The sequence below is a fragment of the Macrobrachium rosenbergii genome, chromosome 39 (assembly GCF_040412425.1).
Source record: "Macrobrachium rosenbergii isolate ZJJX-2024 chromosome 39, ASM4041242v1, whole genome shotgun sequence".
NCBI lineage: Eukaryota > Metazoa > Arthropoda > Malacostraca > Decapoda > Palaemonidae > Macrobrachium > Macrobrachium rosenbergii.
This window is the reverse complement of record NC_089779.1, coordinates 1,692,139-1,709,564: the sequence shown is the minus strand read 5'-3', so window position 1 is coordinate 1,709,564 and position 17,426 is coordinate 1,692,139. Positions and strand designations below refer to the sequence as shown.

The following is a 17,426-nucleotide window of genomic DNA, read 5'->3' as shown; positions in this document are numbered from 1 at the left end:
TTTCCATTGAAAAATTTCCTTATTATTTTTTCATCGCTGCTTTTTCACACATCCATCGAGTCTCGACGAGTCCCCCACACTGGCCAATACCAAATATCCCTGGTATATTACACCATTTAGCTTCTATGAGCTAAGTATGAAGAGCGTTGGTGAGAGAAAAGTGGCGCCCGAAAATGCAGCGGAAGTTGCTGCAGGAGGAGGAGGTGGTGGTGGAGGAGGAGGAGGAGGAGGCGGAGGAGGAGGGGGAGGCATGAAGAAGGAGAAGGATCTAGATTTACCCCCCATGCCTAAAAGGCCCTCCCTGGTTTCCATCGACAGTGAAGATGAAAATAAAATGGTTGAGGTAAGTTCAGAATTATTCCAATTTCTTCATTTACATGGTTGGAACTAAAAGTCATTATATGATTACGTTATTTAATTGCTTATCATCCGTATGCGGTCGACACGTAAAAATGATAAATTCTTTACCTTCTTGGAAAATTGTCCTCCAGCTCAGCAATCTGTCGATAAAAATATCTGCAAGGTTTTTAATTAGCCTTACTCGCTGGCAACAAAAATTGCTTTAACAAATCAGACCCTTCCAAAGAAAAGCAGCTGTCTAGATTTTATAAATAAAAATAAAAAATAAATAAATAAACTTCGCCTCTATTTCAGGTCAAGACGGGCATTTGTGGTCTGGATCCCACCACGGGCAAAGGGAAGCAGATTCATCTCATCCAGATGCTGCTGTTGCCCTTCGTGCCCATCATGGCCCTCATCATACAGAACTCCATCAACATGGTCAGCATCCTCGAGTACCAGCATGGCATGCAAGAAACCATTGATCAGGTGAGTGTGCAAAAGAAACCGTTGATCAGGTGAGTATGCAAGACGAGTCGTTGGTTTACCATTTTCCCAGAACTGGCGCCGCAGTTAGGAAGACAAGTAGTTTTACATGAAAAGTTACCTTCGAGAGATGTTAAATTGACAAGGAATGCAAAGCACAAGCTATTTGAAAAGTGTATCTTTTGCAATGCTTCACTTATATTATATTCAAGAACGCCATTACAGTAAGTGATAAATTTGCAGTGCTTGAAAGAGTACAGATTATAAAAAACTTACTCCACTGAATTTCCTAGCCAGACCTACATTTGCGTGTTTCAGGTACAAATTAGCACGGGCCTTGGCAACGTGACGGAGGCACTGCAGTCTGAGAGGGCCGAAATAGCGTTTTACCTCTTCACCAACGGCTCTGTCATCCGAAGGAACCTCTCCGAACATTTTGCTTACACGAACTCCCTCATCAACGACCTCAAGTGGCCAAAGTTCAGGATAGACGATGAGCTCTTCCAGAACAAGATCCTCTTCAGGATCCGCCTGGACGATTTCAGGGAAAAGATCACCAACTTTGACACGCCGAGCATCGAGGCGGGAATTGCATTCTACAACAGAGCTAACTATATTTTCTTAGATCAGGTAACAACTGCGAGTTTATTACAGCTGTTGCCTTGTTAGTTTTGTCTATTTGCTGATAATTCATAAGAAATTAAAAAAAAATGTCTCTTAGGTTAATGATCAGTTCATGTTCTCAGTAAGGGTAACAGGATCATGTATGACGAGAGTTATAACTGGAGTCTGTTCATTTTAATAAGAACTAAAATGGGTGACATTTCTGACTGCCTGTACGGTAACTGACCCGTAGTCATCTCCTTTCAGCTGACAAGGGAAATTAAAGAGAAAGACGCCTCGGGGGTTTGGCGACCATTGCTGGCCTACAAGAACATGATCCGCGCCATTGAGCACTTGGGGATCTCGATGGTTTTCGGCGAGCAATATTTCGGTCGCGGGAACCTTGACCAGAGCTCTTACATAGCGTTCATTACCAACGACGCCCTGGGGCAGGACTTCCTCAACGCGTCACAAAACTTCGCCTACTGGATTGGTACGAGGTACAAGGCGCTGCAGAAGGACTACCCCTGGTACTCCAACATCACCAGAAGGCGTCTGGAAATTCTCGGTCGAGAGAAGATCAAGCCAGACTTCGAAAAAGCCACAGAATATTTTTACGCGATGCTGGGTTACTTGGACGCTCTGCAAAAAGTTCAGTATGAAATTAGGTAAGTTTGAACTGTTGTTCCTGGATACTGAAACTACGGCTGCTCAGAAAATACTGAACGAATAAGAGATTCAGATATCAGGTCCATTCAGAATGAAGATAAATCTTTCAAAATATATATCTGGGAAATTAGCATGTCAGTTGTTTGCTCTTTTTTTTTCTCTAATTTGGGTCATTTTGATGTTCTTAGACTCCGATCTCGAGGGTATGAACCCGAGAGTGTGTGTGTGTGTGTGAGAGAGAGAGAGAGAGAAGAGAGAGAGAGAGAGAGAGAGAGCAATATTTATATTTGTTGGCCTAATCAGAGAGCTCCCATAGCATGACGTCAAGCAATTCATCTCCCAGTCTTAGCTGTCCAACTGCTCCTCCGCCTTCAGGACGACCATTGAGCACACCATCATGAGGGAAGTCAAGGCCTCCAACAGCCACGTCGTCATCGGCATCGCGCTCCTGGCCGTCGTCCTCATCATCTCCCCCGTCATCATCATACTCGTCAGGATGATCACAAGGACCCTGCAGGTAGGTTCCCTCCAGGTAAGGTCACACGAAGACAAGGTGGCCTCATGTTCATTGATCAAACCCTTTCCAGTGTTGAGCTCGGCGGAGCCAAAAAAAAAAAAAAAAAAAAAGGCATCTCTCTCAAGGACGATCAGATTTCAGTCTAAGCAAAGAGTAACGAGACCAAAGGTACTCAATGAGCGTTTGCAGAAGAAGAAACATCTGGCTATCCTTGTTCACTCGTATCCTCACTTGCCCCAACAATTATCTCTGTTCTGTTCTGTTTCTTTCCTAAGTGTTCCTCATAATCACCCCACTCAATCCTTCTTCCATTTCAGGCGTTCTAAAATGAGAGCCTTTTGTTTCGCTGGGGCGCGTTCTCATCTTTCCCCTCTCTCTCACTTTCTCCCAGGCCTTCTCGGAGACCTTGCTCCACAAAACCCACGAGCTGAAGTTCGAGAAGAGGAGGTCGGACAAGCTTCTGTACCAGATGCTCCCCACCAGCGTGGCCCAGCAGCTGCGGATCCACAAGGCAGTGCCCGCCGAAACCTACTCCTCCATCACCATCTACTTCAGCGACATCGTCGGCTTCTCAGAGATGGTTTACGAGAGCACGCCCATGCAGGTGACATTGTAGCTAGAGGGGGGGGAAAAGTAATTGCAAGTGCTAAGGTTTTAGACTTTCATCAGCCCCTTCCATTAGGAAACTCTCTTCGGTAATTCTTTAGATCAGGAACCGCAAATTATTTTAGAAAGCAAAATGAATGAAATTTCACGTAATGGTGAAAATATAAAGATTAACTTTTCAAAACTGTAAAGCAGTTTGAACGTAATTTATTAAGTTAATTTAAGAGATCATAGAAGTTCCTGAGATTTTTTCCTACAAAATATTTATAAAAAAATACCTAAGGCAGCAACTGATATAGTAAGACCTCAACCCGTAACTTCGAAAGATACGATAAACACTCAGAATATAGATACATAAACATACGATAACAATGTTGAAGAGTAGAGAGATATACAAGTAAAAGGTAAATGTATTCGCATTTCTATATGGATGTATTACTTTAATCTGACAGCCCTCTGTAGACTGAAAGGACTGTAGGTAAAATAATGACAATAAGCCATATTTTGACTCAGTCTTCTTTGATCATGACTGATTTTCAGCACATAGGATGTATATATATATATATATATATATATATATATATATATATATATATATATATATATATATATATATATATATATATATATATACACAGTATATATGTGTGTGTGTGTGATGAAAATACTCTAACACACTCACTTTGTTTTCACAAAGATAAATTTCTGACTCACATCGAACCCAGGTCCTCAAATGAAAGAGAGAGAGAGAGAGAGAGAGAGAGAGAGAGAGAGAGAGAGAGAGAGAGAGAGAGAAAGAGAGAAGCTAGAAAACGTATTAAATGCGGTACTTGTATACTATACTTTTTCCTCTAAAGTGCTTTTATGGGAATTACTTTAAATTTAGATATATATATAATTATATATATATACATACATATATATGTGTGTATATATATACTGTATATATACATAAATACATATATATATGTATATATATATATATATATATATATATATATATATATATATATATATATATATATATATATATATATATATATATAGTATATAGCAAAAAAATATTCAGTCTGAATGGCTCAAGGAAATTATGTTATTTAACCAGAAATAAATTCGGAAATTTTGAATTACTGATTTTTAAACAATAAGTCATAATTTAAGAGATACAACATGGATAATAAAACCACATTATATAGCATATGAAAGTTATTGCTTCAGAAAACAAAAATGTAATCAAATCCGTCTTTCCTGGTTCTCGCTAGGCTAACACTCGACGTATATTCAGATAAATTCCGAAATATTACTCTTTCCATAATTATTTCTATTTCCTTTATCCGAGCTTTTCAGAATCTTAAGCATAACCGTTACACACACATACACACACGCGCGCGCGCGCGCATTCAAACTCCCCTTAACCCCTCCCCATCCGAAGTCAAAGACGATTCGTTACCTTTGGCTTTTAAGCTAAAGTGATCATGGATTGTAAAATAACCGTCGCTTTTGCCATTTTTTTAACATAATTTTTGCGAGGTAAGAATCGACTTTTACATTCAAAACTACTAATTGTTTTATTGCTACAAAGTGTAATAAAACCAAAAAAATTTAAATACCGAAAAAGAACGGAATAAAAAGATAGATATTGCAGATTACAAAGGATGACTGAACTTCTGTTAAATGTGACCTCTTACATTAGCGGAGCATAGTCATTTCAGGACACTAATTTTGCTGTAATACTATATATTAATTTTGCCTCATTTGCTGAGATACTGCTCGTTGGTATACGACCACATTTCCAGAGGTTCCACAAAAGTTAACACGAAATTTGAGCTCTCATAAAGGAAATGGTGAAAATAATCGCAGAATCAGAAAGAAAGAGAGAGAGAACTCTTCTGGCATTCTCAAAGTCGACATTTCGGTCAACCACTTTACGTACCCCAAGTATTATATTATCAGCCATAGTTTGATTATAAATTTAAAACTACGAACATTGTATGACCTCTGGTACAGAAAAAGTCAATTGCAGATAAAAGAGAGAGAGAGAGAGAGAGAGAGAGAGAGAGAGACTTATTTCTGTACGTAGTTGTGTCAGCTTGTAAAAATTTTACCCGAGAAATCTGACTAAAACTACTCAGGCATCGTAGGAGCGCTGGTCAGTGATGCCAGATCCAGCGCGCGAATGCACCATGTCCTAAGAACTGCTAGACGTATCTCCCGCAGGTCATCTCCCTGATGAACGTGTTGTACAAGATGTTCGACTCCCGCATCGACTGTTACGACGTGTACAAGATCGAGACGATAGGCGACGCTTACATGGTGGCTTCTGGGCTTCACATGAGGGAGGAAGGTAATCGCTTGAATTACTGATTATCAATCAATGATCGTTAATTATTCTGAGACACGAGGCCGGTCATTTCCTGAATTCTTCCGGAATTGATTTAAATGTGAAAGGAAGGTGATTGTTTGAATGACTGATTATTAAGAGTTATTAATCGTAATTAGCTTCAGATTTTATCTTGGTGTTTTTGCAAATTTAGTCTTCATTTGGCCCGGAATAACTGGAAGTCTTTCTGATTTCAAAGTAGGCGGAGGATAATTGCTTGAAATATTTGATTACCAGTCATTACTATCCATCACACATCTTGAGAAACAAGTTTTTTAATGATTAATGTTTGAAATAACAAAGCCATCGGGGTACCACAACGAGAACTCTTACCCCAAAACGAAATGAGAAGTGAAACGCGATAAACAATGACGGGTCTTGTTTCCTGACACACCGCAGGCAAGGACCACTCCGCCGAAATAGCTGCCATGGCCATAGATCTCCTCCATGGCATGGAGAGCTTCGTCATCCCCCACATGCCCGGCGAGAGGCTGAAGATCCGAATTGGCATCCACACGGGGCCGGCTGTCGCCGGGGTTATTGGCACCAAAATGCCGAGGTATTGCCTCTTCGGGGATACGGTGAACTTGGCCGCTAAGATCGAATCTACGGGACTTCGTAAGTAGTGGATGATCTCTCTCTCTCTCTCTCTCTCTCTCTCTCTCTCTCTCTCTCTCTCTCTCTCTCTCTCTCTCAAAATGTCTTATAATTTTGATTTTCTCGCACTAATAATGATAATAATAATAATAATCTACGGGACTTCGTAAGTAGTGGATAATTCTCTCTCTCTCTCTCTCTCTCTCTCTCTCTCTCTCTCTCTCTCTCTCTCAAAATCTCTTATAATTTTTATTTTCTCGCACTAATAATAATAATAATAATAATAATAATTATTATTATTATTATTATTATTATTATTATTATTATTATTATTATTATTATTATTATTATTATTATTCCGAGCGAAGGTTCAACCCTAACTAGAAAAGCAGAGTGCTACTTGCCAGTGTCTCAGTACGGAAAGCAACCCAGATTCAGGAAATTAAATTATGAAGTAATGAATAGATAATGAAAGATCAACAAATAAGATGAATAGCAAATTAAAATCAATAACGTAAATAAACTAAAAAAAAAAAAAGCATTTGCACAAAGATCGAGCTTCTCAGGTTCTAACGATTCAACGACGGGAAGTTCATTCCACTATTGAACCTCACCGAAGAAAAGTCAAGATGGTCAGAATTAACTGCAAACCCGATACTGTAGACGGTACAGTCTGAGAAGGTCTGAATGCAAATGAGTATTGAAAATATAACATACATATCTTGTACATCATACACAGTGGTTTAACGGAACGACAGTTAGAAATTATTATCAAGAGATCTTGGATAAGAGATTAAATAGAACTCAAGTTTTTGTCCAGCAATTTAAGATGAAAGTAACAATATTAACAATGTGGAAGACTGAAAAAATTAAAACATTTCCTTGGGACAGAAAGGTCTCCAAAAAATCTTGAAAGACTCTCAGTATACCGATTTTTGTGCGAATGAACATGTTTCTTAAAAGTGAACTGCAGTCAGTAATGACACCTAGAATTGTATACGAGGTGCATGTAAGTTTTGTGAAGGTCTAACTTCATTCCCAGCAATTGGCACCATGCACTGATTTGAGCTCAATGTCTATCAAGTTTTAGTAAACACAGGTCTATACCCAGGAGATGGAATCGATGCAAAAGAGCAATATCATCTGCATGAGCAATATGCTTGTTTCAACGCCAAACCCCTTATCATACATTTGTAATATAAAAGTAAAGGGTAAAGAACATTACCTTGGGGAACGCCAGAGATTACAGGAAAGTCAGTAGAGTGCCCATCAACAACTAACTCTTCACAATCTGTTGATTGGAAATTGAATGCGACCAAAAGCAGTGCGAAAGTCAAAACTAATCATGAGGACCTCATGGCCTTACAAACTACATCGGAGAGTATGCCAACAGACGTTCATAAAATTCGGATTTTATGAGAGATGCAGAAATTGGGAGTCATCAGCAGGGCTAGAGCTACCCCAGCCACATTTACCCAATAGCGTAGAATTGCCAGTTCTCCAGAGAGTGCAAAAATAGAGAAAAATCTTTTCTTGCTGACTCACGGAAAATAACAGACCACTTATTGTAGGATCTGTCAAGTGCTCTGATTTTCCTTGAAGCAGTTTTATCGCTTTTATTCCTAGTATGCTGTCCTTGAATTTATTTGGAGGTCAGTGTAAGTGAAATCTAAAATGATAATAACAAAAACGTTTATATTACTCATCATTTTTAAGGGAATGCTGTCTGCAGGGGTTATTACGCGAAAATGCAAAGCGAGGTCTGTCATTATTTGTTGGTCAATCGTGAAAACAAATAAACTGAAACTTGAATAATGGACTTGGAGAAATCGCAACAAGCCTACGGTAGTATTCGGCCTATTTTCATGCACCGCTTGCTCAGAGCATATTTCCTGCTCTCCAACAGCCTTGATGGCTTGCGACGAAACTAATCGTTGACTTTTTCCGTCACTCTCGTCATCTTCCAAGATGTTTACCGTCCATAAATAGCGACTGGCTGCTTTAGACCTCTTGCTTTGGGCCTGGCCACAGCGAATATAACCTACGAGGACAGGCACAGACGTTTTATTCCCAAACCCCATCACCCTGGTTCGCTAGTTCTCGTAACGTCAGTTTACAACGCTCAAGTCTCGGAGAACCCAGTCGATCAACACGAGTCTGATTGTCCTGTCAAGGTCTCCAAAAACCTCTTGCGAAACTAAAAATTTGTCAGGACTCAAAGACATTAATTTTGGTAAAGTAGTGTTGCAAGTTTAAAGATAATGCCGCATTACATTCTGACCGGTTCAGTCGGAAATATTCCTTAATAATGATCGGCATCAGTGTAGACTACCGGAAGTAAGCAAGGGGGGGTGATCCTTCTTAAACTTACCGAAATCTTGACAAAAATACCTGTAGAAAGGCGACATAAAAATACTTTCATTGAATTTCGTTTGAGGAAAGCGGCCGTCATAGCCAGAGAATTATTCGCTTAAAATGAATAAACGAACTCGTGAGGAAGCCGAATTAGTAATTCGAAATAGACAGAAATGACTCCTTAAAATCCTCCTTTTAGAACGTTTTTGTCTTCTCTCTTCCCCAGCTTTCAAGATCCATATCTCGCAAGACACCAAGGACTGCCTCGACAGAGTCGGCGGATTCATCGTGAAGCTCCGAGGGGAACTCGAGATCAAGGTGAGGGTATAGGAAGAACTCAGGTCAGGTCCTGCGCTTTTCTCTTCTTGGAATGTTGACAGGTCTTGTTTTAACTCGTGTGTATGTGTGGGTGGGTGTGTGTGCGTCGCATGTTGACAGGTCTTACTTTAACACGTGTGTATGTGTGGGTGGGTGGGGGTGTGTGTGACGGAAGTGGGAGGTGGTTCTTAGGGAGCCTGATTTGCCTTAATTATTCTCTTTTATGTAATTTTAGGTAAGTTTTTAATCTATTAATGTTCCCTTTTACGTTTTTCCTTAATTATTTCTCTTTTTTATATTTTTAAGTAAGTTTTTAATCTTTTAACTTTCCATTTTACGTTTTTCGCTTCATTTGGAAATCTTATTTTGTTGAAGCCAATTTGTCATTACATTTTTCAATGGGAGACGCTTGCATCATTTGAGTATGTGCTCTGAATAATTGATTATAATGATCGTGACCTTTTTCTCTGTAACCATCAACGCTGGGGTTTATACGTTGGTTCTTTATTGTGCGTACACTAAGTGGCTTAATGAACATCGTCATTAACATTATCCTTGAACGTTAAGCATAACCGAGCAAACTCAGCCGTAGCTAAGTTAGAATAGGCATAGCTAGATAATATATTTGTTCAAATCTATTATTTAATTGTCCCAAGGACGGTCATAATCGACCAGTATGGGTTTCCAGTGGAGGATTATAAACGTAAGAATAATCACCATTTTATGAACTGACGCCCCTTTGATGTATCCAAGAAGCTTTATATTGTTCAGTGCAATCACATCCAGAGTTAGTCAGATTTTTAAAATTCTTCAGTGCAATCACATCCAGAGTTAGTCAGATTTTTAAAATTCTTCAGTGCAGTCACATCCAGAGTTAGTCAGATTTTTAAAATGTGAAAAGTTAAATAACAGATTGCTAATTCAGCATTTGCTATGATTTTCATTTTATTTTATTAATTGTAAACTTCATCCATTATTCATAAAGTACACGGTTCCACAAGCTACCATATCATTTCTTGGCAAATGGTGTATATGCTGCAAATTATAAGGAGGCAAAAAATTATCTGATAGGTTGCACATTTCTAAAGACCCCTGATGTTTACCTAAGAAGTACAACACTCCTACAAAGAAAGAGAAGAGAGAGAGAGAGAGAGAGAGAGAGAGAGAGAGAGAGAGAGAGAGAGAGAGAGAGAGAGAGAGGGGGGGATTCTGTTTCTTTTTTATTATAAAAAAAATGTGAGATTCAAAGGCCAAAGGTTAGAGGATTGTGAATTACTTACAGTGTCGGTCAATCTTCGCATGAAGGCACAGGGGACCTGTTTTCGCTTATTGACTCTTAGCAGTCTCTACTAACATTTCATAAAAGTGAGCGTAACTCAAATTCGTCAGTGAAAATAAAACTTTAAATGAAACGTTAGAGGGTTCTTTCGAAAATAGCTTCAGCTTTTACCTAGAAAAGTTCCCGAGGTCTTAAACGGAAGGAAATATTTAAGGTCCTTTGTAGCGCCATTTGCATTTGCCGTTCGTGATAAACGAGATAGGGAATACATGGCAACTGTTCACAAATCTAAAATCTCTCTCTCTCTCTCTCTCTCTCTCTCTCTCTCTCTCTCTCTCTCTCTCTCTCTCTCTCTCGTGATGTAGGGTGTTAATACTTTTATCCGGACTCGGGCCATCTTTCGCAGTCTGTGAGCTATGCTCATTAAACATTCAGTTTATTTAGTCCCCGTCTAATTTTTTTTATTAAGACTTGGTGAGAAATTGTATGAATTTTGTGACGTTTATTTAATGGATTTATTGAAAGACACTAATTCTTACAGAACACCAAAGAACACTGACATAAATACTAGATTGGTTCTCTGGAGTACAGATTCACCTTATTTTATTTCTGTCCTTGAGGAAACCCCAGAATTTAGATTCAAAAACCTTTACCATCACGCCCTAGTGTCTCAGTTTAAAAAAAAGAACTCCTCCCTTTTAGATGAGGTTTGAAAAAAAGGGAGATCTAGTCATTTCTAGAAGAATATGTTAAAGCATCAGAGGAAAGCGGTCAACTTAAATTGATTTCACGCAACGGTTTATGACTCCCGACAAGAAACTGACCACGTCCGTGGAATGAATGTTCACGAAGTCCCGTTTTGTTGACGCTGGTTCGCTTCTGCAGGGCCGTGGCGTTATGGACACCTACTGGCTCACAGGTAAGCATGGCGTGTTACCTGACAGACGCCGGTACTCCGTCAGGGAAGAAGATATGGAATTCATGGCGGACAAGCCGCGCAGCGACATCGCCAGGGACCTGGGCTCCCAGCAGGCTTCCTTCTACAGGAGGGTCATCAACTTCTGCAAGGAGTTCTTGGACTAAGTTGTCAGGTGCAGAGAAGTCGATCGGTGATGATCCAAATCTTGGAAAGAAGCGTTCAGGTTTAAACGTATTTTTAAGAATTTCTCGCCGTAGGTTTCCTAATGTAAGTTTCGGAGAGAGCAAATTGAATCAGATGAAAGTATCTGAACAACATTGACACTGGACAGACGTTTGTTGAGTGCTGACTTGGAAGACAGTTGTCACTGCAAATCCGCGCGAAACATGAAACACTGCTTTACAATAATGTGATTCTTAACGTAACGCTGCACTGGTGTGATACGAAATAACATGCGCAGAGTTCTTTCAGTGTTAATGTCGTACACATTATTGATTTTTTAAAAGCCTGCACCAAACAGGATTCCGTACCGGTTCCAGCGGGAGTAGATAGACTCTGAGATCTCACATTGACAGACAACGAGACCAGAGACAGAGTGCAAATCAGACGGGAGGAAATAGAGAAGTAATCTGCTTTCACAAAAAACGACTCAGTCTCCTTGAGTGTCACAAGGACCATTTGATTTTCTGCCACACTGCAACAACTCCCACTTGCTTATTTTCAGGGTTGGTTCCAATAATCAAGTTTAGGTCAGTCATGAGGAAATTGCGATTCTCATTCATCTCCGTAAGTCGCAACTTTTCTGTAATTCACGTTTCACTAAACACGTGCGCTCGCGTTTCCACTTATCGAAAGTCCAAGTCGGTTCCATACCATCGAAGTGCGTTGGGTTTTGTTTTCTGGAGAAAGAGGCCTATTAGGTGAAGGAAAATAACCTGCATTCTTTTGTCTGTATTGTTTGTAACAACGCGGAGAGAACAGTGTCCAAGAAAACAGTTCCTCCTCTTCTGAAAGGGTAAATAATGTAACGAAAGAATTGCAGAGCAACGCCTTAAAAGGGAGAGAGATAATGAGACGGTATCGTGTTGATAGAAAACCTTAGACTTTACACCAAACAATGCCCTTAATAACGTTTAAGTCACTTCTTGAGATGTAATGATTTTAGTCAGAGGATAAAGTAGGTAGTTGCATCAATAACGCCTTCATATTTGTATACGTAGAGCTTAGATTAATTATGCTGAATTAGATGTAGAATGCTCTTTGATACTGATTGCATTTTTCACTTATGTTTACGTCTTGATGTCTTGAGACGCCACGTATACCAGCAATGGCCTGTAATGAAACGTTTCGTTTTAGCAAAATAACTTCCAATAGTAGGTTGTATTTGCGCAGAATAAAACCATTATGAATGAAGTAATGTGTGGGATGGGGGACAGTGGGCTAAAAATGACTAAACCTCTAATAACACGTCATAAAAATCTGCATACACACAAATACGCTCACCCTTAAGAACTTAGAATATTTTCAGAGAAGTGAGTAACTCCTCTCTGCCTGTGCTTATTTCCCGATTCCACTCTGTACTTACCTGTTCATTATGGTTTCTTTGGAACCCTTGTTAAGAAAAATAACCTGTTTTAAAAGGATTATTTCCAGGCACTGATCTTATTTTCATTTTTACAAAGGTATTTACACTGCGTTATAAAGTTCAGATGTAAGTTCTCAGAATGAATTAGTGATGATTGTATACGGAGCTCTTCTTACAATGTAATATAGGCTTCTTATCAAAATTGGCGCTATTCCAGGTAACTGACATTGCCAAAAGTCTCCTGGGTCCTGGTACTAGCAAAAAAAAAAAAAAAAAAAATTAGGAATCCAGCTTTTACTGAGCATTCTCTAATCCCAGAGTAGCAAACTGAAACTTTACGTAGCGCGTTTCTTTAAGGTGTTGTCAGAGTTAATTACTGAAAGCAATAGGTCTAGGGAAAGGCGCATGTTTCACAGTGTTTCGTTCTCAGTAAGCTCAGATTTTAGGGAATGCTCGTCTACCGATAAAAGCAGATGATGTTCTTCAAAGAAAAATATAATATAGTATCTTTAAAACACAGATTTTCCCAGGAAATAATAAGATAAAAGACAAAGCAAGGAAGTTTTGCGTATTTTTTGAGTAGGTCTACAAGATCTTGAAACTTGGGGACACCATCTTCTTCAGGTAACATTAATCTTCGTTGTGATAAATCAGGCATTTCCAAGAGGAATATATGTTTCTTTTATTCGTCAAAGTGCCATTTTGGGCGCTAAAAAATATTCTTCAGAGAAGTGCTTGCCCTTCACGTAGGATTCTGTCCAGCTTCTCTGGGCTAAAACTGAATGAGAAGGAGAAAACCCCACAAAAATTGCTCCTGAGAAAGAAGAAGAAGATTCTGTACGGATGAATGACAGCTAAATGGGCAAGGAAAGCTTAGTAACTGTGCATTGCAAGGAAAGGCAGAACGAGTACAATACCAAAAGCTTGATTGGTAAGCCTAGTGGCTGTCAAAGGCCAACAGCAAATAGGCAAAAAAAAAAAAAAAAGCTTTGGTCAGCATTTTGTGAAATATCATCTCATTCACAGATTGTTTAGCGTGTGAGTATTACTGATTGTGAAATCAGATAAGTAGTTGGGTATTAAAACAATGAACAAATTTTCATTGAACAACCAAGTTAAACTAGAGATTTGTGATAAGCTTCGTGTGACATGAGGTTGAAATGACGAACACCATTTGCATTGTATTCTCAAGTGAAAATCAAAATCTTTAGGTTTGTCACTCATCCAGCACTGAATTTTACACATAAGTGTACTGCAAGATATTTTTCTTTTGGTGAATCTTACAGCTTCTGTTTGATGTAGAGAATTTGCATTGCTCTTAGGTTGAAGCATTGTAATTAGCCACTAGAGATAGTTATAACGAAAATGTTAACAATAAAGGTAAATCACTCTGTGTCTGCGAATTTGTCAAACCTCACACAGCGTCATGACGGGTTGTACACACAGCATCGAGCTGTTTCAGCTAACAAGGGGTGGCTCAGAAGAAAACTATGACAGTGGTAACTACCAAATTCCTATTTTAACTGCAGAACCGTGAATGACCCTTCACTAGGCGTTCCTCTGCATCCCGAGCCATTGGCATTCATAGAGCAGCAATGCTCAGCTTGTACCACTTCCTTCCATCGCAATAACAATCTTTGTTAAGTGAACTGGCCTGACACTGTGGATGCTGGTGGCCTCAAAACAGGTTGGCTCACCTTCCACTTATTTGTGGGACATTTGCTTCCTAAGGGGTTCACATACTCTCCCCTCCCCAGGCGTTCCTCTCCCATGAGATACAGTACTTTATTTTCCCAAGATGCTGGCACATCCCAGGGCAACAGTGTCCAGGGAGTAGTTTTTCCTGCCACCGTTGTAGAATTCTGTTCAGCATATTACGTCCCGCTGTCCAGTAGTTAACCTGGCCTCACCATTAAGAGATCTGAGATCGATCCTAGGAGGGCTAAGGACCAAAAAGGGCTTCAGCCAGGCCGAAGTCTGGATTGGAATTAGCAGTCTCTTTCTAAAGGACTTACTGAAATACATATACATACATATATATATATATATATGTGTGTATGTATGTATATAATAATATGTATATATATATATATATATATATATATATATATATATATATATATATATATATATATATATATATTATTATATATATACAGTATATTACCCAACTCGGGCGAACTCAGGGCACAAATTTTCATCTCGATGGTTCGAATTGGAATGTACAGTTTATGCCAAAGGCCAAGCTCTGGGGCGTATGAGGTCACTCAGCGCTGGAAATAATGGCGAAACAGTTATTAGGAAAGGGTGGAAAGTAAGATGGAAGAAAGAGGATATGAACGGAGATAGAGTAAAAGGAACGGAAGGGGTTGCAGCTGGGGGCCGAAGGAACGCTATGGAGAACCTCTAGTAACGCCTGCCGTGCAACGCGTGAGGTACACTGACGCCACTACCTGCCACCCCCCCCCCCCTGCAACTACGGGGGTTCTCCTCAGTGGTAAAGGCAGGAATATGCGGGCGTACATAATTAGTCCTTTATTCCAACATTTCGTGATATACGTCATCACAACATCAGGGAAATTCTACAATAAATGAAATACAATGATTTGATATAATAGAATTACAGGTGCTCTCATGATAATGAAAGAAAGAAATACTTTAGAAAATAAGTAAAAAATGCGCTGAAGTTTCTTCGGCGCAATCGAGTTTTCTGTACAGCCGCTACAGCCTATAATCAAGGCCACCGAAAATAGATCTATCTTTCGGTGGTCGCGGTATAACGCTGTATGAGCCGCGACCCATGAAGCTTTAACCACGGCCGGTGGTGGCCTGTCCTATATCGTTGCTAGAAGCACGATTATGGCTAACTTTAACCTGAAATAAAATAAAAACTACTGATGCTAGAGGGCTGCAATTTGGTACGTTTGATGATTGGAGGGTAGATGATCAACACAAGCTCTTCGTTGGGTGAGTCGGTAGAGCTGCGGACTGTCGCTCGATGGGCCGGAGTTCGATTCCCCGACCGGCCAATGAAGAGTTAGAGGAATTTATTTCTGGTGAAAGAAATTCATTTCTCGCTATAATGTGGTTCTGATTCCACAATAAGTGTAGGTCCATTGCTAAGTAACCACTGGTTCTTAGCCACGTAAAATAAGTCTAATCCTTCGGGCAGCCCTAGAGAGCTGTTAAACAGCTCAGTGGTCTAGTAAAAAACTAAGGTATACTTTTTAAAGATGATCAACACGCCAATTTGTAGCCCTCTAGCCTCAGTAGTTTTAAGACCTGAGGGAGGACAGACAAAGCTGGCACAATAGTGTTCTTTTAGAGAAAACTAAAAATGGCGAAATTCACGCATCCGTTACTCATATTCAAATCCGAACACATGAGGAACACAACACAAAATTCGTAACATAAAAGAACCACTGAGAGCTAGACATTACCTAAGGGGAGAGAGATCAAAAAGACAGGTCAGGAATACGTAAACAACTTTATTTATCACAAAGGCTCTCTTATACAATTGGTCTACCATCTAGTTTTCCCACATTAGTAGTAACTTATTTGCCACTGTCAGAACAAAGTTGGGCATACATGTCAACATTATATATACATATAGATATAAATATATATATATATATATATATATATATATATATATACTGTATATATATATCAGCCGTTCGTCAATGGCTTGAAAATAAAGTCGAAACCAGTCAGGACCTACACCCTGTCTCTTATTTTTCACCTGTGGTAATGTGTGATAAATGAATCACATACAAAAGTTATAATAATCATATATATATATATATATATATATATATATATATATATATATATATATATTGTCACCATTACAGTCTTCTGCCAAGTAAAGTCTGATAAATTAATTAAAATTTCGAAAGATGCATCTAAAATTTGCACTAAACATGGCCCAACTTCCCACTTGCTCACCACACTTCAAATCTCACCCCTGATATCCTGTCCGCTAAACGGGTGATACCACCAGATCCTACACGCACGAGTTGAGACAGAGCCAGTTAGCCAGAACCCGAAACACGGTAGCTGATGACTGGAGAGGAAGCAAACTGCAATAAGCTCCGCCCACAGACAAGTTGTTGACCATGAGCCAAACCAGGCCGACATTGGCTGTGCCCAGTTGTGTGATACCTGTGCAAAGATGAATTGTGTTAACACCAACCCAATGGCCAGTCAGCCTGTCTCCAACACCTTCGAGCAGCGGGCTGCTTGTTGTCTCACACAAGGAACCACAGGAGTCAGTCGTACCTGCTGGCCACTCCATTCATCTCTGGCACCAATGGAGGTCGGGTGCCAACTTTCATCTTTTAGCCGTCACGAAGCCTAGCCCATGAGGCCATATCTTGGAACTAAACATGACGTCCAGCCCGTTGGAGTTTCACCTGCTCTTAACTGCTCTTATTACCAAATCAGGTAGGTGTCTGTTTGGAAGTCCCTCATTTTCCCACGAAAACCTATCCTACCGTAAACCGATTCCTTATCCCTATCATCCATCCATCGACCCTCTCAACATCCTATTCATTCCCTTATCCAATCTGCCATATTGGTCAATGTGAGATCACAGTTTTTTCATCTTGATTTATCACAAACACCCTTTCAGTCTAGGCTCAAGTATCCCATCCATTAGCTTAGGGCTAGTGTACATGCTAAAATTTATCATTGATTCTCGCGTCTTTCTCTTACAGGAAGGTGCTAAAATAGGTGCTGTTCCACTTCCCCAAGATGCTCCAATTTCCCTTA

General features: G+C 39.7%; 1 protein-coding gene across 1 annotated transcript; it reads left to right on the top strand.

Moving 5' to 3' along the window:
• LOC136825634 (uncharacterized) lies at positions 1-12,932 on the top strand. The gene is made up of 10 exons (XM_067082252.1): positions 1-343; positions 655-828; positions 1,144-1,455; positions 1,696-2,096; positions 2,473-2,614; positions 3,006-3,218; positions 5,438-5,564; positions 6,000-6,218; positions 8,779-8,870; positions 11,035-12,932. The coding sequence occupies exons 1-10, from the start codon at positions 137-139 to the stop codon at positions 11,230-11,232; spliced, it is 2,085 nt and encodes a 694-aa protein (XP_066938353.1). The 5' UTR covers positions 1-136; the 3' UTR covers positions 11,233-12,932.
• The last annotated feature ends 4,494 nt before the right edge of the window (positions 12,933-17,426 follow it).

Bases quoted from the DNA above. Each gene is read 5' to 3' on its own strand.
- LOC136825634 (XM_067082252.1), top strand. From the start codon at position 137: ATGAAGAGCGTTGGTGAGAGAAAAGTGGCGCCCGAAAATGCAGCGGAA. The intron at 344-654 runs GTAAGTTCAGAA...CCTCTATTTCAG, and splicing joins ATGAAAATAAAATGGTTGAG to GTCAAGACGGGCATTTGTGG. The intron at 8,871-11,034 runs GTGAGGGTATAG...TCGCTTCTGCAG, and splicing joins GAGGGGAACTCGAGATCAAG to GGCCGTGGCGTTATGGACAC.